Source organism: Brachyistius frenatus, unplaced genomic scaffold (genome assembly GCF_029030835.1).
Source record: "Brachyistius frenatus isolate BFR_SWC_R1_liver_20210118 unplaced genomic scaffold, ASM2903083v1 Contig_6, whole genome shotgun sequence".
In the NCBI taxonomy this organism is placed as follows: domain Eukaryota; kingdom Metazoa; phylum Chordata; class Actinopteri; family Embiotocidae; genus Brachyistius; species Brachyistius frenatus.
The window spans coordinates 4,073,615-4,100,131 of NW_027210605.1; the positions used below are offsets into that span (position 1 = coordinate 4,073,615).

Sequence of the window (26,517 nt, forward strand, 5' to 3'; positions counted from 1 at the left end):
TCGGCAGCTTTGAATCAGGCACATGAAGAGACAGCAGAGTTGACAAAGTGGAAAGTTTCAGAGGTAGAGAAGCTGATAATTTAAGAGTTGCAGGCGAAATCACGCAGACATTACAGAAATGACTGCAAGACAGTAGGCTGGGGAAAAAGAAAGGTTTTAGCAGAGAGTTAGGGAGGAAATAGTCAATGATGGAAAGAACGAATGATAGAGTGAGGGGGTGATGGATGGAGGGAAGGGGGGGGGTGAGATTGATGGAGGGAGTGGTGGAAGAAAGAACAAGGAGAAGATGGAGTAGAGCTGTGGAGAGTGCGAGGGAGTCTGGTCAGCTTAAAAGGACCAGAGGAAAAGAGAAGCATTGGTCAGAGTGGAATAACTGAACACAGCACAACACACATTAGTAAACACCTGCACCACATCAGCATAAAGAACATTCTCACACACCTTTTGAATAACATTTAGATTTTTACATAGAATTCATAATAGAAATTTAAAAAGTTAAAAAAAAAGGTGATACAAAAAAAGTGCTAATTTAGATATGCTTGGGAGGTTTGTGAAATGATAAAACAGAAGATTAAAACCTGTTTTCATATATACATATTGACAAAAATGTTTATATTCATGTAAGCCACTAAACACAAAGTGAGGATGCTTTCAACATAATACCATGAATAGATTTTTAACTTCAATTAACCTCATAAAAAAATTCAGAAACCCACTAATCTTTCTTGTTACACTTAGTAGTTGTATTTTTTCAAGGCACTTTGTATATTGTTCCAATGACCTTGTAAAACGTGCCACAGTTCTAATTCTGGGGATTTAGGCTGTCTCATTTATTTCTGTTTCTTCATGAAATCCTCAACTACTTCGATGACGTTGAGAATTAAGTTTTGTGCATTATGTGTTCATATCCATCTGTTGGCTAGTTACAGTAACTCACGCCATAATGAAGCTCAGAGCAGTAGCGACATTATGACTTTCAAATCCCCAACATAGACATCCTGTCTGCACAGCGCCATTGCCATGGTTACACTGACTAAACACACAGAAAGACCAGCTGTACTGGCAAGGTCATGTCCCCGCTCACTGATCTCTCCAAGGGGCCTAGACACACACATGCCCTCACAAACTCAAAGAAACTCACACACAGATATACACATGGACACAGAGGCATGTGCACACGCTCACACATTCTCAATGAAGCACATTAACAGCAAAAAAGTATATTTACGCACTTTAACCAAGCACATTTCCTTAATATGAAACTACTTTAAATTTTTACATGTATTGGCAAAATTTCAGTAAGACTTTCAAACTCACTGAAACATATGTGTGGTCGTAGCACTTTGTATGGAAGAACTTACAGTAGATGCACACATGCATGCACATTCACACAGCCACATACACACAAGTACTGTATGGTGTTACGGTGCCATTGTTGTGATAGGTAATGATGAGACATAGTGAGTCCGTGCAGCGTGTGAATGGGATTCTCTGTGCTGCAGTGATGAGGAGGGGCTGACCACACATCACCTTCCTCTCTCTTCGAGCAAGTTTGTATGTGTGTCGCCTCGTGGGAACTTCGGGCCATTCATCATGTCTGTCTGTGCTCCCGTGCCCTCTGACACTCGTGTTTACCTTCGACGTGTGTGTCAGCTGTTGAGCCTATAGGTGTGTTATTATGTCAAGGCCAAGGCAGTCTCCACCCTGCTCCTCCTCCATTGAGGTTTTGTAAATGGAGGGCTTCATTGCGTGGAAATCTCTGGACTCTTCAAGTCCTTGTTCAATACAGAAAGGTAATGAGAGACCTCTACTTGTGTCCCGTACGTTAAGCTGTAAGAGTGAAGACAACAGTCCAGAGATAAACGTGAAGTTTGCTTAGTGCAGTCACTTGATACTGCGCCGCTCAGCTAATACAGATGAACATTAACTGCGAAATATAAATTTAAACTTTTGCAGCCGTTACTTTCTTGGACTTTCTTGGATGCCTTGAACTCACTTTGGCTGTTCTACCATCAATTACTGAATGGTTATTTTTTATCACTACTTGTTAATATTTTATTGGTGCTTATATCCACATAGAATGTTTGGCAAGCATTGAGCCACTTAGTAAATATGAATTGGAAGTCCTGCACACGATGCAAACCCTGATTTAGGTTTTGTAAAACTGCTTCACAGATGTACACACTCTGCGAACCATGGAGTGGCATTGTCTCCTCAAGTCATTATATGAGTGAGTGGAAAGCTTGAGCTGTCGTATAAAGTTGATGTTGAACTGTAAGATATGCTGGGACAATAGTGCACACACTGTATGTGTGTTTTGTTAAAACGATTGACAGAGATGGAAGAGCCTTTCCAGAGACAGAGAGAACGTTTTGTCTTAATCTGATGATTGACATTGTGAAGACGGGTGATTGTGACATGCAAACAAAAGGAATGCAGTGACTGACAGCCAGACAAGAAGACAGGGAGGCCACATCAAGGAGGCAATGGGAAGACGCTTCATGTGCAAACTGCTTTCACATTTGCACTGAGCTCCACACAAGAGTAAAATCATTCTTTCATTGTCTCCCCTGACTTTTACTCCATCACTCTTTTTGCACTGACCTCCTTAACTTCCTCTGAGAATTAAATGCTCTCCCGCCTCTCTTTCTTTTTGTCTTCCAGGCCTTCTTCCACCCATCTAGGGTGGAAGAAGGCCTGGAATTTATCACACATACCTAATAATTACTATCACAGGAAATGGTGCTGAGGAAGTAGGTGCACTAGCCCTGCTAATTAGTGTCAGTCGCAAACACACATGCACATTCTTGCACACACACACACACACACACACACACAAAGCTTATTAGTGTCATTTGGCGGGTGTAGAAGTAGAACTCTTGGGAAAGCTCATTGTGATTGGCCTTAGGGAGACTAACACCCCCAAGTTTACCCGGTTGTATAAATCTCAAGACTAATTGATTGCAAGTCTTTGTGTGTGTGTGTGTGTGTGTGTGTGTGTGTGTGTGTGTGTGTGTGTGTGTGTGTGTGTGTGTGTGTGTGTGTGTGTGTGTGTGTGTGTGTGTGTGTGTGTGTGTGTGTGTGTGTGCGCATGAGTGTGTGCAGCAACGGGCAATTGATTAGGTGGGCCCTGTAGCCATAAAGAGGCAGCCCAGGACACAGCACCCAGAGGTGAATAGTGATGGCCTCCTAAACGACCGTTCTGCCCTTGGGGTCAGTAGAGGAATGAGGAGAAGGAAGGCTGATCAAGGGAGGAAGTTCTTGTCTAGATAGATCTGCTTTTAAAGCAAATCTCCATTTAAATTTAAATAGATATACACTATGCATATGGTTTGATAGATGGCAGTAGATATGGCGCACACAGGGTTAACTGAAAGTGCGAGGAGAGTGTGCAGTGAGTGATTTTTAGAAAGAAAGTGGGATGGGTTGTTTTAAATGCAGCTGCATGTAATATGTTGTTGGATGCTGTGTTGTAAAAGAGCCATTAAAACAGTGGCTTAGTGAAATGCCCTCATGGTTTACCATTATGGGCACATGAAATGCTGGTATACCCACACAAGTGAGTCAATGGGCCTTTCTGGCATATATTCACACACTGTAAACACCTCCAAGCCTCTGTGGTTGGCACACACACCTGAGCTCCGGCTGTTTTTCTCCTCTGTGGCTTCTCTGGCAACGTCTGTCTGTCTTTATCCGGATATAAGTACATCTCTCTCTTTATCTGCCTGTGTCTGCATGTTTCTACCCTCACAGTTTATAGAACAAGTAAAAATCATTAATGAAACAATGTTGAGAACCTTTTCTCTGCAGTTTCACCCCTATACAATCTCACCTTGTTTTTTCTCATTCAGAGTAACTGTATCGTTCAACAACACCCTCAGTAAGTGGTTAGTCTTTCCAACTCTTTGTTGGTTTGAATGGAGATTTTATTGGCCCTACACATCTCTCAGTCTTGCTGAGATTGTTCCCAGGAGGTTTTAATAGAGAACAATAGCTGAACTGGCTGCTTCCCAGCACTGGGCTTCTCTAACACTGCACCACAGCAGCCCCTGGCACTTCTGGATTTGGTGTGTGTCTGATCTGGTTAATTCAGGGATGCAGACCCAAACTGTAATTATCATTATGTACTTCTCGGCAGTGCTGTGAAACAGCCCAAGCAAGTTTGGATGAGCATGTGTATCGTCGCTGATGTGTATTGAATGTGTTTTTGTGCAAAAAACAACATGTGAATACATGAATTTGTCTGTGTGTGTGTGTGTGTGTGTGTGTTTGAGAGAGAGAGAGTGCATTCTGTGTGTGTGCACAAAGGCGGAGTGAAGTGCATACGAGTATTAACAGTGAAAGATAAGCAGATTGTGCCAGTGGCGATGTGATGATTTTTCCTGCTCTTGTTTTTGGCCCTGCTCTTGTTAATTTGGTCTCTGCTAAATGGAGACATATTGGAAACATGACTGCTCTCTTGAGGCCAGTGGGTATCCAGACGAGTAAGGAGAAGGGAGAGAAAAAGAAATCAGGGGAAGGGAAGAGGAAATGAAAGGCGAAGTGTGGAAAGAGAAAAAGAAGAAAATAAAAGTAAATCATCAGAGAAAGAAGGTCACTAAGATTTTAAATCTCATAAAAGGAAAAACTACATTTATCTTATTTGTTTGTGGTTAGAAATTACCATTCACAAGCATCACAGACACTGTTAACTTTCGCAACTCTGCAATAAAACGTTTGTCTCATTTTTACAATATCACAGCTAGTGTCCAAGATAGAAAAACAAAGCAAAACCCACTGAAAAGAAAAGGAAAGAGGGAAAAACACACAGAAAACTAAAAACCAGAGTTTATTTGGAGCAAGCGTCACATCCATTCAGGATGGCAACCGCAGTTTAATCTGTTTAGTCCTTCATCTTTAAAGCTAGCATCAATTAGACAGAAGAGGCCTTAATGTGGGCGGACAGACTGCGTAGAGACAGGACTGGTCACCACTAAACAAACAACACAGGAATCCTGCAGAGACAAGAATGAGTAGAGGGAGTCTGAGCAAAGACAATGGCATGACTTTTAGGCTTTAGATGAAACACAGAATATAGACAGTGTTTTGTATGCATGACTGAGAATCTGGGCATTCGTGAATGTCTCGATACGGGACTAGTGTAATTTAAGTTATGATCAGAGAATTGTGGAATATGTGGTGTCATTTTAGCATGCAATATCCAAATCCTGAAATAGTATGTATGTATCCAGACATTACTGTAACTGATATCTCCAATTTTTTAATGTGTATATTTCTACTATTATGAAGTGTGAGGCATTTGGAGAGAGCCTAATGTTGACTTTAGTTTTACAGCAGTTGTGGTGTGATTTCTAATTTTTTGCACACCAGAAAGGCCTATAAGCTCATGCACTGCATCAGAACTTGTGACAGTTAAAGGGCCAAAAGATATCGCACACTAAAGATTGGGTTACTGTGTTTACAATAGCCCTGTTCACACCTGGCATCACGATGTGTCTTGGGTGATCCGATCAGAAGTGGACAGCTCAGAATATGTCATGTCACACTTGGCATGACAATGTGTCTCTATGTACGTCTCAAGTGACCACTTGTGATCGGATCTCACTTCCCCTCTGTATATGCAAATAAATATGTACACCATGTAAATAAACACATAAACAAGAACAGAAATGTGAGGAGAGAAGAGTCGAAGCAACAAGCTTTTAACGAAATGAGACCTCCTTGCTTACTTGAGTCTTATTTTAAGACGCTATCAATTTGCCCACTTAGGACCAGTGTCGTGCAAGTTACTGAAAATGTATAATTTACCATTGCTAGCTACTTCTTTAATAAGTAATCAAATTGATTACCAATTAGTGCATACAAAAAGTAATTACTTACTCAAGAAAATAACTTTTGTGTTAATTGTACTTTGAAACATCTGCTTCAGTTCTTTCGTTCTTATTTTTCCTTTATTAATCTGAAAGAATAATTTGTTACATTACTAGTTGTCACCAAAATTAGTGCAATTAATGTACCGCATTGGTCCTAACATTACATATGCCATATTTTATATCTGTAAGTTTTTACTGTCAATTGTTCTCCCAAAATAGTTGTCATGAAATTCTCTTAAAGAAATATAATAAATCCTCCCATATCCCAATTGTAACTCTTTCATTTTATTTCACTTTATTGTGAAACACAAGACAATAAAAGTTGTGCAAAGCAAATATTATAATAATGATGAAGATGATCTGTCTGAAAGACTTCAGGATTCCTGACCTGATACATTGCATTAAGGATATGAGGTACTTTTGGACCAAACGGTCTCTATTGAGGATAAATAGCTTCACGTGGATGAAGCAAATGTCTGTAGCACCCAATATGTAATATATGTCTTATATATATATAATGTAATGAGGAAAATCAAATGATATAGAAAATGGAAACAAGAAAATTACAAAATGCTCTTTTCTTTAAAAAAACAAACAACAACATTAATACATGTTTTAAAAGTATTAGAAATAGGAGTTTATCATATTGTATTGATCGCAAAAATACCGGTACAATTGTAATACAATAAAACCGTTTATATCATGAGAATGGCAATATTCCCACATTTTGAGGCAATGACTATTGCACCATGTAATGGTATAGCAGAAGCTATGCACAGAACTTATGAACAGCAATAACAAGCATCACTGAAAGCAGCTCCACGGTGGAGGAGTTAGCTCCAAAAAGACGAGTGATTTTAGTGGTTTGGTTACAAAAGATCAGATGTAAAACAAACCACAATAATATGGAAGAACTTGGGGCAATACAACAAACTTAATTCGCCACTTCAAGCAGAAGCACCCTGCTGAGTACGAGGAAAACCGACAATTTTGTGGAGAGTTCCACAGCTATTGTTCTAAACCAAGCAAACAAACCACATTTACTCAGCATCGTATTGTATTGTATCGACGTGTTAAACGTTATCACTTACTTTACTGCAACTGAATGTTCTTGAAAACGATGATTTTTGTCATGTAGTAAAGAATATCATTATCAAAGAAATATTCTAAGATATTGTGATATTATTTTAGGGCATAAGGCCCATCCCTAATAAGGTCCGCATGCATTTTATATTTCTGTCTTCTCACTCCATTCATATATAGATTTTTACATTGTGTTGAATTCCTTTGAATTTGCATGCTTAAAACCCAATTTGAACTCCTTTAAAACTTGAACTTGCAGTAAGCTGAAGTACCACTCACATGCCTGAAGGTGGGATTTAAGATCAGCCTAAATTGAGCAATGTATCTGGCAAATAGAAAATATATGGCATGCCTTGCTAAGGCAGCTATTGACTATGCTTTGAGCCTGTAAGTAAACACAGAGAAAACAAGCACAAAACCAGCTTTTAAAGTCATAATACTGACTAACCCCATCTAGACAGGTGCACTTAAATACGTGCGTCATACATATCTTTGTCACACATGATTTAATTTCAATGCGAAATCAAAAAAGAAATAACAAAAGTGAAATCCCTGTATTTTCCTTATGCTCCCTCCCCGTCTGTCTTTGTACACACACTCACAGTAACATGCACTGACGTATCTGACATGTCTCTGATCCATTCTAGCCACAGGTCTCCGGGTTCAGCATTCACTGAAATCAAATGTGTGTGTTTGGCCTTGGGTTACACACTCGATTGAATTAGAGAAATGGCATACACGTGCACAAAGGCTCGGTTACTCACACACACACACACACACACACACACACACACACACACACACACACACACACACACACACACACACACACACACACACACACACACACACACACACACACACACACACGGACACAGCCTCACAGGGACACAGATCTCTATTAAGTTAAAAAAGAGAGTTGAGTGTCTTCTTCCATTGCAAAGGCTTTTATGTGATAAGATCGGCTCGGGGTGCTCTCCTATGCAGGATTCCTGAGCACATCAAACAACAGTAAACCACATCACACAGACAGGAAGAACTCAGCTCCATTAGCCAGGCCATAAAGAACATGTGTGTGTGTAACAGGAGAGCTGCGCGAGCCACTACAAAAGGTTTACACACATAGGACAAACATAGAGAGGTATGCAGTCCCCTGACATACACAGAAATTAATGTGCATTTTGGTGCAAGTGCATATGCGGTGCTCGCACACATAGACATCACTCTGTGTGTGACGAACAAGGATTGTGTCATTGTTCATAGTTCTTGTTGTACGCAAACACATATAACCACAGAAACACACATATATTCACACACATACATATCATTCAAGTATTTTGCATTATATTCATTCCAACTGGACTTTAATCATGAGGTAATAGTCTTGTTAAAAAGTGATACACATTCTGGTCTGGAATAACGGCCTGGTAACCTGGTGAGTTGAAAAACAGGAATTGTTAATTTATTAGTACACAATTGTTACCAACATACCCCACATACACACCCTATTCCAACACGCTCTCCAACTGCAACACTGCTCCATCTCTTCATCCTGTCCCCCTACACTTCTTACTGAAAGCAATGTCTCTCTTGAGGTGTTTAGTGACGGAAGGCCAAAGAGACACCCAAAAACAGCAAGAGAGAGACAGAAAGACAAGAGAGAGAGGAGGAAGAGGGGTTAGGGGGCAGAGAGAGGGAGAGAGAGGTTGACCCAGATTGAGTTTACCCATTTTTCTTGCATTGATTTGAAACAGATCTTTGCCGTGTCTACTGTCCAAGCCACAGGCAGTGAGATTTCACCCTCTGCTCAGGCTCCAGAGGATCTAATTCAAACTGAATGTCCATCAGTCTGTGACTGGCTTTGCTCTGACATGCGAATATGTATAAATTAACTGTTTTAAATTGAATTAAACAACAGTGCAGCCAGTAGAAGAAGGAGGAGTATGATCAAAATGTGGATAGAAACAAATCTGTCCCAATGACAGGATGAAATGGAGACACAGGGCCCACCCGGCTCTCTTCTAAACCATTCTAATGTGTATTAATTCAAAGGATTAGATTGCCTGCTAACGTTTCAAGTGTTGTTGTGCCAGTAAGCAATGTTTTTCCCTCTGAGGTTAACATTTAATGCTGAAGATGACATACATACAAACAGTATTATTGCCACTGATGCCACAAAAGGATACCAGCACTAAGTTGTGTGCAAATGCTGAGACTGATACAGTGTATGTTGTGAATGGTAGCTTGAAATGTGTGGTAGAGAGAGTCTGGTGGATGGCGAGGGGGAAACAGAGGGTGTTCAGAGAGGAGTTATGCACTATGGCAGGCCTAATTGCTTGCGGCTCCTGTTGTGTGTTTGGCTTTGTTTGAGCATGTCCAATATAACCAGTCACAAGGGAGCCTCTGCCAGAGCAAACACACACACACAAACACGGGGCCGAACCATAGGGAAGGCTTTTATGGTGTCGAAGATCTCAGTAACATGACACCTCGGGCAAACACTGAGTAATAAAGCAATTGCGACACATTGTTTAGGTCCTCCTCCTGGCATGGTTTGTTTATCAGACTTAGAGTGTCTCAGTTTCCTAACATCAGTGTCTTGACATGTCACTTTGAGAGCTCGGTGCACGATAGGCGTGCGTTCGTGCACACTGAAACATTGGCAAAAACAGCACACAATTGTTATAAACACTAAAAGCATTCAAGCACATGTACACAGAAACACAAGCCCACGTGTCTGCACGCACACCAGGCTGCAGACATCTTGACTTGTCAGCCATAGTGCTTTTTGTGCCAGTGTTTCCCCAAACGTCTACGCAAGCTCCTGGTATGCCTGACTGCATGACTGCAGATAAAAGCGCAATAAACATTTATTTCTTGCTTGCTGACTTGTATTCCTCACATTTTCCTCATCTCCTTTCAATGTTGCTGTTGTGTGACACAGACAGATTTTTGTGTCAAAATGTTTGTGCGTATGTCTGTGGAGCCTATTTTGGATCTTCTGTAGCACTGAGGTGGTCTGCAGCCCATTCAGAGCTAAAACATGAGAGCTGTTTGTTAATTGCATACCACGTCATCACAGTGTTGCTGTAAAATGAGCTCTTTTTTTTTTTTTAATGTATAATTCTTTCCACATCTGACTACCTGCATTTTTCTCTGTCATACTCTCTGTCTGTAACCACAATGTTTTACTTCAAAGCCCAGGAAACTCAAAAACACGCATATACTCTCTGTTGTGTCTGATGGAGGAAGGAGACTCAAACAGACAACATATCACAATAATTATATAACACACTTAAACAAATCTACACATCAAAACAGACAGCTCAGGGTGTGTTTTTATATTCCACACAGATTCAGTGTTGTTTAGTACTCAGGTGAAAAAGATAGAATATCCTGTGTAGGACAATTATCTGATTTTACTCCATGATTGATGAGTCATTTAAAGTAGAAAGAAGACTGAGAAGCACCTATAACGCATGCTTATATTGTAATGTATGCTTGAAGCTCTACATGTCTTCTGTCTGGGTCACCCGAAACCACTGGAAGACCCTATGTCATCCACCTAAGCAACACACTCCCGATGCAGGGTTCCTGTCCAATGACACCTAGTCCTGAGCCACCTTAACCTCTGCATGGTGCGTGCAGCTTCGGCCTGATCACCCTCTATGCACCTCCGGGTACCCTCTCTCCTCTGGGAGGGAGCAAGACATTAGGGAAATAGGCTGCATTAATCTTCTGTGATCTGCAATTGTCAGTTACTATTTTTCACAAGACAAAACTAACAAGTAACGAGCCCACTTAAATCTCAGCAATTATAAATGTATTATTTGTTTTTGTATGTAACATAACTGGAAAATAAGTTTTCTTCTTACTAAAAAAGTGCATCACCAGTGGCCACCAAACATAGTGGAATTACAGGTGACTCTCAATTCTGATTGTAAAAGTAACTGCCTGGTTAAAGCATGCACACACACACAAACACACACACTTAGGCTTTGTTGAGACTGCAGGCGAATCAGAATTGTTTATGAAATCAGATCTTTAGGACAGACTCTCCGCGCTGTTATATGGGAGTGAGTGGATCGGATGAGGTGTCTTCAGGTAGCACCAACCTATCTGCATGTGTTGCTGTACAATGACATACCATAGCTTCGCTGGTGCCGTATTTTCAATGCGGAAATAAAGTGCCTGCAGAGACTTTATTCCGGAAACCACTGTTCTCATTGTCCTCCAAAAAGCCTAAATCTACTCTCTGATTGCGCTCTGCTAGTGGTAGCATAGATTCTGCTCACTCTGTCACTCTGAAAAAGACATTGTCATTGTGTTGCGTTGTGAGTGACGCAAGAAATCTAATCTGAGCCACCAAAGCGTCCAGACTGAGACGTGTCTATGAAAACCCGATTGGAATTTTGCTGTCCAGACTTTCAAAAATCAATCCAGATACAATATGGATGTGACACATGGATTTTAGATAGCAGTCTGAACAAGGCCTTCGAGGCAAATGCATCTTACTGTGTCTTCTGCATATAAAATACAAGCACACTTTGAATTTATTTTTACATTTGACATTTAATATAGTGCTCTTAAGTAGCCCGACATATATTTAGTGCAACATTATAACACACTTAAAATCCTACTGAAACTTTGAGGATCACATTGAAGTGACCGCAGACAGATCATTTCAAAGAACAAGAAAAAGAAATATAACAAGTCGTACACACACACACACACACACACACACACACACACACACACACACACACACACACACACACACACACACACACACACACACACACACACACACACACACACACATACACACACACTCCTGTATGTAACCAAAGCCAGCAAAAGGACTCAGTGGAACCCATTGTTAAAATAACTGTGATGTAATCTACCAAGGGAGCTGGCTTGGATGTGTGTGTTATCTATCTGGAAATCAGTGAGTCTGTCAGCAGCATCTAACTGCACACAACCACAGGTCTCTTTATTAAAAAACAGACATATGCTGGAATTTATGCACAGGTGTGTGGGGAGGGCCAGCTGAGCACTTCTCACATGCTCTGTGTTTACGTGAGAATATTGTCTCCGGATCAGATCATTAATTTTATATATGCTTGTGAAAAACTTTAGACTCCAGACAAAACACAACAAACACCAAAAGAAACTGGACTCAGACCAATGAGACAGGGAGAGAAAGTTCACCCTGTGCTGCACGTGCATGTACGTGCTCGTGTGTCTGCACTTGCTGCTTAAATTTTTCTTGCCCTCATAAAATTCATAAACTCACACACACTCAATCTTCCACATGCAAGAAGTGGCATTATGACAGGAACGCAAGCTGTTTCAGTGTCTTTTTCACAAGAAACTGATTCCCAACAACTATACTTACTACTAAAAGTGAGGGTATGCCGCGATTGGGAATTCACGCCAACTGGCGAACAAGCCAATTCAATGACACAACAAACTGAATGTACCAGAGGCATGATCTGTCTGCACTAGCGTCAACGTACAAATTACCCAGATTATAGAGCGGCGTGGGTGTACATGTCTGTCTGTGTGTGTGTGAGACATGCACACACTGTGTGCATGTGTAGGGTCTTGCATCTACCTGTGTGTCCACTGTGCATCAGTGCAAATCAGTATGTGTTTTAATGCTGGAACCCTTCACTGTAAGTTTATTTGTCTGCTTGTGCATGCCTGCGTGAGAAAATTGCCCAAATATGTGTGCACTTCCAAATGTGTTTTCCTGTGTGTACTGACAGGGAAATAATAGTGAGGTTTTTTTTTTTTATCAGAAGGCCAGGTAGTAATCATGTTACTCTTTGATCCCATGATCCTCACTGATCTGTCTAAATATACAGCAGACTTGTCCAGACCTGGCTACGGCTCTTCTAATCAGCACCCTCACCTAGACCACTGAGTGTGTAAGTGTGTGTGTGTGAGGGAGACTTTCTGTCTGTCGGTCTGTTTCTCTTTCATAACACTGTGGCAACAAATTTTGTTGTCCCACAAATTAAAATAGGTACAGTACTTATTTGACTGAATTTCGAATTTGTATCAGGCATGTTTTTTAAGAGACAGAATGTATATTGCTTTTTTTTTTTTTTTTTTTTTATAGATGAGGCTGTCACTACACTTAAAATATGTACAAACTTACTTCTAAAATGTATAAATGTATGATTTTCACATATATTTGACATCAGGAACATCCCTCTTTAAAGTCCAGCAGTAGTCTGCCATCACATAGGGGCTCCTTTTTCCTTGGTGCTATTTCTTGTCCTCACGAGTATGTTGGAATAAAAAACTTGTGGGTGATAGACAATTTGTTTTAAACATATTTGGGTTCAGCATGCAACAAATCATAAGAAACAGGTATTTTTTGCATGGGACAAAATCTTAGTTGCCTGTGTAATTTCTTTCTTTTAATGTATTTCTCCCCCTCCACTCTTGAAAGCACTTTAAAGTTAGGCTAATGAAGTCTGTATAAGTTAGTATGTGGTCAAAGTGTGTTTGTGTACTAGGCTGTAAAGAAAGCATGTGGTTCCTGCTGCTTCAACACAAAACAGAGCAGCTTCAGGTTTTTTTTGTTTTGTTTTTCTCTTTTACTTACATTTTACCATCCTTCATTAAAAGAAACAAGGTTGGAATCAGACGATTGCTAATAATTAGCAGATGTTCTTTGTATGTGTGTTTGTGCTCAATCTATGTCCCTGCGGCTTTGAACGTGCAGGTGATTAGTTCATTTACTCAAGTGCTGTTCTGAAGGACGCTCGTATTTCCTTTAGTAGATTTCTTAATTCTCCACCACATATCAAGGGGAAATATTTTGACTCCACTACATGTATTTGACAGCTATAGTTACAAGTTACATTCACAATCTATGCTAAACTTAAAATCATATTGATTGTCATGGTGTGTGCGTGTTTCCAAAACCACTATGTAGGCCTATATGTAAGTCTGTGAACGTATGAAAGAATATCTTATACATGTATTTTAGCACTGTTCACACTGTTTAAGAGAATTTAGTTGGTGAAACTGAAAGATAACACAATGTACTACTATATAACCTTAAATTACTGAGGGAAACTAAGCTCTCTAGAAACAAGACACAAAACCTAGTTTATGGCTAAAGTTATTGGGTTTTTATTTTTAAATCAGGGATTTTAATTTGAAAGGTCTTTAATGCAGCATTTGACCAACCAGTGGTGTAACTTCATTACTCACTTGTTCACTCACACACTCACTCACTCAGGCCTGCCCCATCCCTCCAGCCAAGAAGACGCACAGCACATTGTGGGTATTGTAGTTCTACGGCTGACCAGCTGAGCTCATATGGCTGTGATTGGAAATAACTCTGATTGGCTGATGGAGTGTGGGGTGAATGTTAGTGTGACCTTGTGTGTCCTTTACACACTGACGGGAAAGAGACTAGTCCAAGCTCCAAGGAAAGCTATAATTCTGAGAGTGAAATGGGCTAAAGGAGCGTGCACACATCTCCGTCACGCACACATACATGCACACTCAGTTTGCTCAGAGTAAAGCCTGAGCTGTGCTGTAGTAACCACATTAATTGGGTTGTGTAATTGTCTGGCAAAGCATTGTGGGAAACAGCACATACAGATCTGTCCCTTCACCTCAAACCACTTTTTAAACATGGGCCCATCGTCATGACAGTGCTATCCAGAAAATTACTGAACATGTGTGGATCTGTGTGTGTCTGAGTGAATGTGTGTGTTATTCTGTGATTCCGTGTGTGTGTGTTTGTGTGTATGTGTGTGTTATTCTGTGATTCCGTGTGTGTGTGTGTGTGTGTGTGTGTGTGTGTGTGTGTGTGTGTGTGTGTGTGTGTGTGTGTGTGTGTGTGTGTGTGTGTGTGTGTGTGTGTGTGTGTGTGTGTCTATTGCTCCTTTAAGGGAAGTGAGTGTGGTGGCCTCCCATTCCACCGCATGTCGGCTGTGGTTCAGCTGTGGTCCACCACCAGGCCCTGCATTTGGAAGACAAAAAATACACCAGGGGTACTCGCTCCCACTGTTCTCTGGACCCGTCTTTCATCGGTTTGTGTGTACATGTGTATTTTGGGTGCAGGTCTGTGTATGAGTAAGTGTGTGTGTGTGTGTGTGTGTGTGTGTGTGTGTGTGTGTGTGTGTGTGTGTGTGTGTGTGTGTGTGTGTGTGTGTGTGTGTGTGTGTGTGTGTGTGTGTGTGTGTGTGTGTGTGTGTGTGTGTGTGTATTATAGTGCACCACTATGTTGTACTCTCTGCCCCTGATATTTTAAGGTCTTTTGGCCCCACGTCATGAGTGTGTGCTGTATTTCCAGGCTGCAGTTAGATGACCGGAGTGAGAGAACCCATGCGGAGGACAGGAAAGGCAGGAGGAATGAGGAGAGAGGAAAGCAAGGCGGGTAATTGAAGGGTTGAGGGTAATACTTAGGCCAAGGATGGCTGTTTCAACGTGTTTGCATAACCTCCTTGAACTTAATATTTAGCCCCACTTTGGAGTGAGTATAGGGCACGACAGAGCCAAATAGAGAATGATAGAGAGAGAGATGGCGAATGATAGAGAGGTCCAAGTCCAAGGCGGAGGTGATGCCATTATCTCCTATGATGAGTTGCTCCTCTCTTTGATTAGCAAAAAAAAGGGTGGAGAGAAGGATTGATGGAATGAGGATGGAGAAAGAAAAAGACTGTGGTAGCTGTCCTCTCCAAGAGCTGGTGATGATCTGTTTGACAGACAGTTATTTTAACACACACAAGCCAATAAAGATCGCATTTCAAATGACGTAACGCAGAATGGTGATCCTTCTGGTATTTTCAGTTTACATCACTGAGAGTTCAGAGTCGAGGCCTCATTCTGAAAGAGAGAGAACTAATTATGCTCTTAATTATTCTCGCTTTTTTTCTTTTTTTTGGGGGGGGGGGGGGGGTAGATCTTTAGTTCTGTGTTAAGTGGCAGAAATTATTAGATAATCAACCAGCCCATCAACAGAGATCATTGACAATAATTGTGATTATGAGTTAATTGTTTACCTTTTCATATTTAGGGTTTCACTTGAAATTGTATAACTTTAGATAGTGGGAGGTTAGACACACAAAACTCTGTCTTGCTTTTTGTGCCTTGAGGAGACACTGTCAGTCAGCTGAACGACAATAAAGACAGTAAACAAACCTCCCCCTTAAGAGAATGGAAAGCCCCGCACTGCTATTAGTCGGATATCTGGAGTTTTAAGTTGAGATCTTATCTTATTGGTTTGAAGCTGTGTAGGCAGGCGTTGTGCCAGGCAGCTCTGGAGATTGACGTAGGCTTTGACTAATCTAAAATGGATTTTTTTTTTTTCCCGCACTGATGTGAAAGACTTAAGTTACACAGGAAAAGATACGCCCACACACACACACACACACACACACACACACACACACACACACACACACACACACACACACACACACACACACACACACACACAAACACGGGCGCACATGGAAACACACAAGGTCATCCAAATAGGAAAAGATGCCGATGATATCATAATCATCACTAACATCTCAGTAGGCCTTGTTTATTTAGTGACCCTGGTTTTACAACAACAGGATTCCACCTGACCCTGAGCTGATCCTCAGATAGTGATGCAATGAAGTTAGAAGTGAACCCATAATGACACTAGTTGTTCTGTCAGTATCCTGTGCTTGTATATATTAAAGGAATAGTTCAGTATTGTAGGCAATACAGTGAATTGCTTTCACCTTGAAAGTGAGAAGATTGATATTGGTCCTACATCTGTGTGTTACTAACAGAGCCAGGGTCAAAATGTGTTCAGCTAAGATTAGCATGGGAAACCAGCATAGTCTGCCTAGTTAATCTATTGCTATTGTTTGCATTGTCAGACTTGGACTGACAGGTTTAGATTTTGTACTGACACGATGTTACCAAGCTTTGCAACTGTTATAATAAGATGGAGGGATACAAACAGTCCCTGCACCTGGCTGTTGTTTCCAAAGAAATAGTACCAGCACCAAGCTTTCCCTTCTAGGGGAAAAACGACAGAAAGATAATAATACAATGTCTTATTTAGTCAGCTTTTGAGATGTTGTTTGGCATGCTTTAAAACTAGCCAAGCCAGCTGTTCCCCCTGCTACTAGTCAGGCTACTTGTTCTGGGTAATGCTTCTTACATCATGCACAAACATAAGATTGATATTGATATTCTCATCGCACTCTTTTGAAGACAAATCTACCAAAATGTTAAACCTTTAATTTAAAGCGTGTTAAATTAAGTTTAAATTACATTGTGTCTATTTGATGTTGTCTTTGCCTTGAGAGAGATAGAATTCACACACACACACACACACACACACACACACACACACACACACACACACACACACACACACACACACACACACACACACACACACACACACACACACACACACACACACACACACACAAATTTGCACACACAGCCACCTGGTCTCCCTCACGCTTTTCCTCACTGTGTGGGTCCCTCTATCTCTTTCCCCCCTTCTGTCTGGCTGGAATGCAGCGGTGGCCGTCTGGTCCTGCTCATCTCTGGAAGCAGTCAGCCATCTCTCCTCGTCCCTGCTCCCACTCTAAACATTTGGCTAGTTTTGGCAGATTTGTTGATTTTTGTCCCCTCGTATTTTCCCTCGTGTTGCTGTAAAACTGATACATACTCTTTTAATTACACTCCCACCACCACCATCACCACCACCATCACCACCGCCCACCAGTCAGAGCACTATTGTGGGAGTGGGGGTGAGCAAAGTGGGTTGTATATTTTATTAGTGAAGTGAAAACACACATAACCCGGTCCAGTTCTGGGAGAACCATCTGCTGTAATGGATTTTTCTTGGGAAGCACAGCTCAAGGTTAGCATGTAAATCTTGATCAAATGTCAGGATTTGCATGTAATGTCTAATATAGTGGACCTTTAAAAGAGGAACAAACAAGACAGGCATGCAAGTTTTATTTGTGGTGGGTATGGATACATTCTCTCTAATAAATTAAGATAAATAAAGGCTTTGATTCAGGCGAGCACACAAAAGGAAGTGGGTAATAGGTGGGTCTTGGTAAAGGTTAGCATGGAGCTAATCCAACCAAAGGTAGCCAAAAGTCTGACCTCATAAAAATACATTTAACCCACATTTAAAGCTGAAACACAGATTTACCATCTCAACTGGCTTTGCAGTAAGCTTACCAAATGAAGCCTGAGCGTGTGTTTTATGTTGGAAATAGACATTTTCCCTACCTCCTCAGTTGTAAATAACACAGTGCTCCAAGGCCATAAATAATAGTGTCACTCAACCATGCCCTATTCTCATGTCCTCTGCTTGCTCTCACCACAGGCCTCTAGTACTGCATAGGCAGGGGCCCCTAGACTTGTGCCGCACCTTCACACACTCGCAATCAAGGAACGGCCATAAAATGCCAGTGGAATGTTTCTGCAGAGCTGGACAGTAAAGTAGTGGAAAGGCATGATCACAAACTAGAAGACCTCATAATGGATGTTCTGGGAACAGATATTAGCAGGTTCCCCATGTTCTTGCTAACAAAATACATCACACGTGCACATAAGGAAATGAATGCTCAGATGTGTGCACAGACAGGAAAATGCATGCACACACACATAGAAAACACATGCACACACTGCACTTAGGGGCAGAGAGTATTGATGGTTCCCTCGGGCATCACACAGACGCATCTGTTTCTGTCCCACTGACTCTCCACACTCATAATTTCAAGTAAGTCATAACACAAATTATAAACACATATCCCTCAACCGTGACGCCTAGGAATAACAACATTGAGTACGCTGAGCTGATTTAGGGTAGGCTGGGACTCTTAAATCTCTACCTTTGTTCCTTTCTTCCCTTTTTTCTCTCCCGTGCAGCCCAGGTGGCAGTCACTCTTGTCACACATAATACTCCCCTCTCTTCTCTCCTTCAACTTCATCTCTTACCATCTCTTTTTTTCTTACTGTTGATGTTGTTGCCGTCCATTTTCTCCCCTGCATTGCATCACATCCTCTTTTCTTTATTTTTTTTAAGTATACGCATGTGGGTTTGAGCTCACTCGTGACCCCATCTTAACCTCATGTCACCCAGAAATCTGGCAGTCTCCCATGTGCCCCATGCCAATCCTTCAACAGCAGCACCACCTCAAAGACATCTTCATCACGCTCTCCTCATTTTTCATTTTGTTGTCCTAAATGATCTCCTTCTGCCTCAACCTTCTCTTCTTCCACTTGTTGCATTCCATTTTTTTTTTTCTTTCCATATCATCTTAGCTGACCTCCCCTACCACCACCAACCCCCACATCACCCTTCCCACACACACACACACACACACACACACACACACACACACACACACACACACACACACACACACACACACACACACACACACACACACACACACACACACACACACACTTCTCATCACACAGTCATGTACTTTAGCCATCCATCTCCCACCTCTGTAGATCCAAATGTCTCAATATGTCCCAGGGACCATGAAGGTTCAATTGGAATCACATGTTGTAGCCGAACTGAGAATTTCACCCCTTATAAATAAGATGACAGTACGGCCTCTGCTCCTCTACGGATCCTCGCATGGTCTCTCACAATACTAAAACTAAATCTGAGCCATGTGAGATCTATATATATTCACATCTGTTTATGTAAGCATCTTGTTAATCATGTCAGCTAAAATAGTTATCTCTTGAAGGGGATTTTTGACACAAAAAAATCCAGCAGCGGGATTTATTTGTCATTTTATGTGAGTGCCTTATGACTTCCCATTGCTTGGGGTCTGACTTTTATGAAGACTAATCACTAGTTTGTCACAAATAACATTTCGTTGTTACCCTTTAAATTGGACAGGGAATGAAGATAATCCTTTGTTTGTCCGGTCCACACCAAGTCTAAGTTAAGCATGGAGTGAGGCAAGAGAGGAGGACAGAAAGAGGGTTCAACAGCTCAAAATCAGCCAGTAAATACAGTGCTTGCATTTGTCTTTGTGTGTGTGTCTAGAATGTGCGTGTGTGTGTGTGTGTGTGTGTGTGTCTGACAGATAAATCCTTTCTGCCAGATTAATGTACATTGCAAGTGTGTTCAACAACTAAGGCCAAATGGCCACTCAAATGAGATGTGATTAAATACTCAAGTGTGATTCAGGTTCACACACTGTTAGTAACACTAATCAGCACACACACAGAGACACTAACACATTGCACACACAATCACTGACTGAGGATGTGGAAGACAAAGTTTCCACGTGGGCTAATCATAATAATGCCCCTATTTTTATTGTTTTAGGAAGACATCGCTCAGCAGAACCCTGCAGCACCACTCAGTGAGCACCCACAGGGAGACAACTCTGTAATCTGTTGTGTTAATTTAGAGACTGGAAATGATTAGGCTTGCATTGAAGCATGGCAGCCACTTTGCTTCAGAGGTTTCATACTGTTGGACTGAGGACATCTCAATCAGTCATTTTCTGTTAGGAAGTCTGTACCTATGCTTTGAAAATGCAGGTGAGGCAGATGAGACGGACACTTTTTTACAGTTAGCAGCGTAAAGTATCTTTTGGTCAAAAATGTACAACATACTAATTATTTTTGAGTGTAGCTTCCTTGTACAGGTGTACAACAACTCTAATGCCACAAGTAATATCTAAAATGTCAGAATAGACAGAGACGACTTGTGTTAGTGCCCTGAACCTTTTTCTGCACTCTTCTGCAACAAATACACTATTTCTGCATCTCTGACTAAGATGGTATTCTAAAAATGTAGTCTAATTCTTCATGTTTGGCTTCTTATGCAGTGTGAACGCAGCATGAATTCTTCTTGATTTATAGTGGCATTTTGACTGTAATAGATCACACTCTCAAGCCGCATCTGTATAAACTTCTTAAAAGAGATAAGAGGTGTAGCTATGAGACTGCCTGGACGTGATTCAGCGATGTTGAGCTTCCAAGTCTTGCAATGTGGTGTAAAGATGGCCATCCTGCAAGTAGGCTGAGGCTGTTAATCTGACACACTGTTTATGAACAGTGACACATTGTGCCACATTCCTTGCCCTTATATGACTCTGTGTATCACCTCTTCACTCTATTTTACGCAGCCGAAGATAAAGTAACAGAACTGAGACTGCCATTGTACGATTCTCTAAAATGTAAAATTCATCATTATGTAGTGTATCCATGTATTGGTGTAGCCATGTATTGGTGGACTGCATACAGATGGGTTTCACAAGCAATTACACTGTTGTTTGATCAGTGGAATTTTTACCGTTGATTTCTTGATGGGATTTTTACACTTTAAGAGTTTTTCATTGTGAATGACCAGGTCAAGTGAAATAAGCCGGCAGCCCAAAGCACTTGCTCCGAGTCCAATGTAGGTCTGTGTGTGTGTGTTCCCATTACAGCGAGCATTAAGAGGAATAACAGTGGAGGTGTGGGGAGACGAAAAGTGTCACGTTGGTCCTGCTCTGTGATTAATGGTGTGATTAGCTGCTCCATTCCATGTCAGAGCCCACATGCATGCCCGCACAAATACATGTACAAAATGCAAGCACATACAAACACACAGACGCCTATTAATGGTCTTGAATGGGAGAATCCAGAATCCAGATGCGGCATGCAGATAATTGTACTAAAAACACCAAATGTAGAGTTCCAGGGCAGCAGGACTTTATTCTGATTTCAGCATGTTTATTTTCGCAATTCAGTTATTTCTGCAGGGACTTAAATCATGGAATAAAAACACCCCAATGCAGGTCAGTTTTTAATAGAAACCAAAGTGTATTTTGAATGCTCCCTCCCTCCTCTTCCTCTATTTCTCACCTCACACAAACATACATATTACTTTGCTTGCTGGTTTAATGCCCTCCTAATTTCAAATGCCATATAATAGTCTGGAGTTGAGCCGAGTTATGTTTATCCAAGTTAAAAGACCTTCAGCGTCTGTGCACAGGGTCGACAGCTTCAGACTCTTGCAATGGTCATTTAGATGAACTTTTCAAAATGGGCACATTGTGGAGACAAAAACCAAACAAGATAAAATCTATTGTACGTACATTTTTACTGTGTGACTGCAACCAATGGCCAAAGTAGAAGAGGTGTGTGTGACTTGCTATCTACAGTATAAGAATGTTTCTGCTTCTTTGTGTGTTTACAAGAATGGATAGAGAGAATGTGTTTATCACATCTTTGGATTTACGACATCCTGTTTGATCACAAGGACAGTCATCACAGATCTCTGAAGACACAGACTTGACATCAAGTGTTACGCAATCCCGTGGGTGTAATGTTGTACATCTGGTTGTGTATGTTTATGGTGACGTTTGGTGGTGTGTTTCCTCTGCACCTGCAGACAGTCATTTGCGGCCATGGATACACACACACACACACACACACACACACACACACACACACACACACACACACACACACACACACACACACACACACACACACACACACACACACACACACACACACACACACACACACATATGCTGTGGTAACCAGTGGTGACAGAGGAAAGATGTCATATCCTCCTCAGTCTGCTCTATTAGGGTCTATTACACTATTACATGCCCATGAGTCACAGTAAGGTACCACTGATGCAATACTTAGCAGACCACTTCAAAGATGTCTGCTTCTTTTCTGTGGAATCTGTCTGAGTTTAAGGAATGAATTTACTGTAACATCTCTATATGTACAAGGTCCCACAGGTGCAGTTGGAGGGGGCGGGGGTGCATCTGCGTCACTGCTATACACCTGTCTGTCTGTTTACTAAATATAATACAAGTATTTCGATATTTTTACTTTGGGTAATAAGCATGACGTTTCTTTTTATGAAATGTTTTCCAAAAATCAATAAAATCCTTATCTTTTTCTCACCCTTTCAGGCAGCAGGCTTTGCTGGCAGCCATCAGTGAGAAGGATGCTAACATCGCCCTTCTGGAGTTATCTTCGTCCAAACGCAAGAAATCCCAGGAGGAAGTAATGGCTCTGAAGAGGGAGAAGGACAGGCTCATGCACCAGCTTAAACAGCAGGTACATCCACCACATGTGACCACCAAGTTATATAAACATGCCTATAAACAATGAATTCAATTCCAAGAACTCCTGGTCTGAGAGGCTGACTGTGCAGCACATGAATCAAATGCAACCTGGTCTTTTGGTCACAGTTCAGGACAGATCTTGGCTTTGTGAAATCAAAGCAGGACTACAAATTCAAACCTGCTGCACATGGTGAAGCATTGCTTACATTAAAGCAACCTCGTGGGAAGACTTTTGAACTTTAAAATCAGGAACAGATAGAGGTTAATAATTCCTGGTAGTTAACAGAATATATTTCCCCGCCTCAAACCACACTTACTTCGTTCTGTCATCATAAGCCAAATCACTCAAGCAGGAGCTGTGATTCTAAATCCAGGCACATAAACACATGAGGAAAGCTATTCTCTTAACAATCATGTTGCAATCAGAGTTATTGGATGTACTGAAGACACAGACGTAGGCTGGTATCGTTTGTGAGTCACCGGCAAACTTTTCTGTGTGATGTCTCCTGGACAAACAGACTTAAATCCCAGCATACACATATACCTACACGCACACACACACACACACACACACACACACACACACGCGCACGCACACACACACACACACACACACACACACACACACACACACACACACACACACACACACACACACACACACCTATTTCCCATGTCTGCCCTGGTTCTCAATATGACCTGGGGCAGAGGAAGGTATGTGGGTCATTAAGGTCTGGTCAGACCACATCAGTGACTGATCTTACGTGAATGCTAACAGTAATGAGCTAACAGCAGGGAGTCTACATATACGGTCTCCTGAGTCACAGGGGCTTCTGGGAAAGATGGTGCATTTAAAAGTCAACAGATGCAGTGGCTGGTTGTGCATGTAAGTGCGAACCTATGTTTGTTCATGTCTCGTAAAGTGCTAAACAGTTCCTAGGGGGTGCAATTCCATTGGAGGAATTTCGAGGAAAGCCTATTATCTGTTTATCGCCATTGGATGCGTCATGTTTTCCCGTCGGGTAACAAGCAGTTACAGTCCACCTGATGATGCGATGAGCTCTAATTGCAACGATGCGGCCTCTAGGCCTAGAGCAGAGCATAGAAGAAAAAAGGGGGAAAAGTGGAAAAGACAAGAAAAGTAAGGGAGGAGTGGGCAGCACACACGCAAACTTTCTTTGTCTCCTCTTTGCACATACAAACCGGGTTTCTTAAAATGTCTTCAGGCACACGTCAAAATACTGCTGGTAACTGCAAGGGTGTAGTAGGCAGTGCTATGGACATCTAGCGCAAGGGCCGTAAAAGTGTGGCACCATGTAATCTATTAATGTTAAGGAGGTTGTAAGGTAAGTAGTTCCTACAGGGAGTCTTCGGTTCCTTCTATTCCACAAAATGAGCTCTCTGGAGGTTATGCTGTTCAACATTACACACACCGGCTCTCTGTCTTCTGACCCATTGACACACATATCAGGATAGGGTGCCGTCCTCAGGTCTTCAGCAGCCAATGGCGGAAGGAAACTGACCAGGAAATGCCAAAGAATTATGGGACTCAAAGTCTCTTAGGAGAAAGCTGATATTGAGACAGCAGATAGATTTACAGATAGCATTGCCCTGTCTGACCTCCCCACATCCCTCTTTTGGAAGATGCTGTATATGTGTTTGTGTGTGTGTGTGTGTGTGTGTGTGTGTGTGTGTGTGTGTGTGTGTGTGTGTGTGTGTGTGTGTGTGTGTGTGTGTGTGTGTGTGTGTGTGTGTGTGTGTGTGTGTGTGTGTAAAGCAGGCAGTCTCCTACAAACTTTCCTTTCATTCAGTTTGCTTCCCTTTGAGGCAAAGGCCTTCTTCAGCACAGACAAACACACGTCTACAAACATATAGACACAGACGATGAGTGTAGTGTTTAGACTTCCTCAGAAGAGAGTCAGAACAAATGTGCTCCCATGTGGGAATTCTCTGAGTAGTCCATCCAAGTGATGGATGGCCACACATCAGTGGTGCTTTGAAGCTGAGAAAAGATGAATTGCGAATTCTCAGAGGTGTGTCGTGACTCTCTCTCTTTATACTCTCCCACCTTTTTATCGACACACTAAAGCATCCATCCTCTCATTGAGAGTGACTTGTGTAAAACTATCTGCCTGCTAAGAGCTGGGTCATTGTGCTACTCTGTTTTTACTAGAATAGAATGGTAATGTTACACACACAAAATCACCCAGAGATCTGATCAAAGGGGCGTGTATAAATATTGGGAGAATTGTGCAGCCTTTCCCCAGATGCCTGTTTGTTTAAGGCCTTACTTGTCAGCCTCCTGTGTCCATATGTGTTAATACAGCGCTTCTCTAATCAAGCCAGGCTTGTGATTTACAGAGAGTTTGGATTGAGGTTTGGGACGCAGCTGTGAGCTCAGCAGTCTTCACTGCCAGGTCTGCACCAGCAGCTGCACATTGATACACAAGCAGAAACACACACACAGCACAGATAAATAGTACGGCCTGTTTTGGTTAGAGACATCAATACAATATCTCTCCTCTCCTCTCCTCTCCTCTCCTCTCCTCTCCTCTCCTCTCCTCTCCTCTCCTCTCCTCTCCTCTCCTCTCCTCTCCTCTCCTCTCCTCTCCTCTCCTCTCCTCTCCTCGTTTCAGTTTCCGGTCGCATGTGAGTGGTGGACATGTGAGAGTGGTGCGGAGTTTTGGATTGTACTTTCCCTGCGTTGGAAATTTTCCTCTGTCTTTCGATCTGTCTACACACAAGCTTCAAAGCAGTTTCTCTATCTGTTGAAGAACGTGGGATTAGTGGTTTTGTTTGGCGTTGTTCGGTAGGATGGCGTCCTCTGAGACACCACCCTCGTCAATCCGGCAGGGAATACGGTTAGTTCCACCGGACGTGACAAACTTTCCTTTGCATCAAGGATGAATAAAGCTGTGGTTGTGTTCGTGACAAGCAAGGCTTATGTCCACAACTTGACAGAGAATGGCGTGTTTATCAGGGACGCGTTTGTGCAGGTATCTCCGCTCTCAGCTCCCTCTATGCGGATCACAGAGTCTGGTGTTCCACCGTTTATACCTAACGAGCTGTTAGAAAATGAACTCCGCAGATTTGAAAAATTTGCCAGCGGATTTCAAATAGTCAATTTGGGATGTAGGGATCCCAAACTAAAGCGTGTGCTGTCTCTGAGGCGGCAAGTATTTATGTTCCTGGATTCGCCCACCACAAACACTGGAGGTGTCTTTCAGGGTTAAACACAGTGATGGCTCCTACATGGTGTATGCTACTTTGGGACAAATTCAATGTTTTGAGTGTGGAGATGTGGGACACAAACGCTTCGCGTGTCCACACAAGCAGCAGGGAAGTGTGGTGGCTGGCGCCGCGGTGGGGGCTGACCCCGCGGCAGGTCCCGCTGGTGGGGCTGTGGCCGGCGGCGGTTGCGTGGCCAGCGCCGCTTCGTCTTCTGATAACAACAATGTCAA

The 26,517-nt window shown here is 42.0% G+C and overlaps 1 protein-coding gene across 14 annotated transcripts in view; it reads left to right on the forward strand.

Annotated features, from left to right (window-relative positions):
- Positions 1 to 26,517, forward strand: part of LOC138637015 (ERC protein 2) — a 154,549-nt gene that overhangs the window by 80,793 nt on the left and 47,239 nt on the right. For all 14 annotated transcript variants that reach the window (XR_011312340.1, XR_011312339.1, XR_011312336.1 and 11 more), the window contains one exon: positions 22,901 to 23,048. Coding sequence is in view for 10 of the 14 variants with exons in the window: in XM_069725445.1 (XP_069581546.1) it covers positions 22,901 to 23,048 (148 nt within the window). In the remaining 4 variants the exon portion in view is untranslated. The remainder of the gene's footprint in view (positions 1 to 22,900; positions 23,049 to 26,517) is intronic.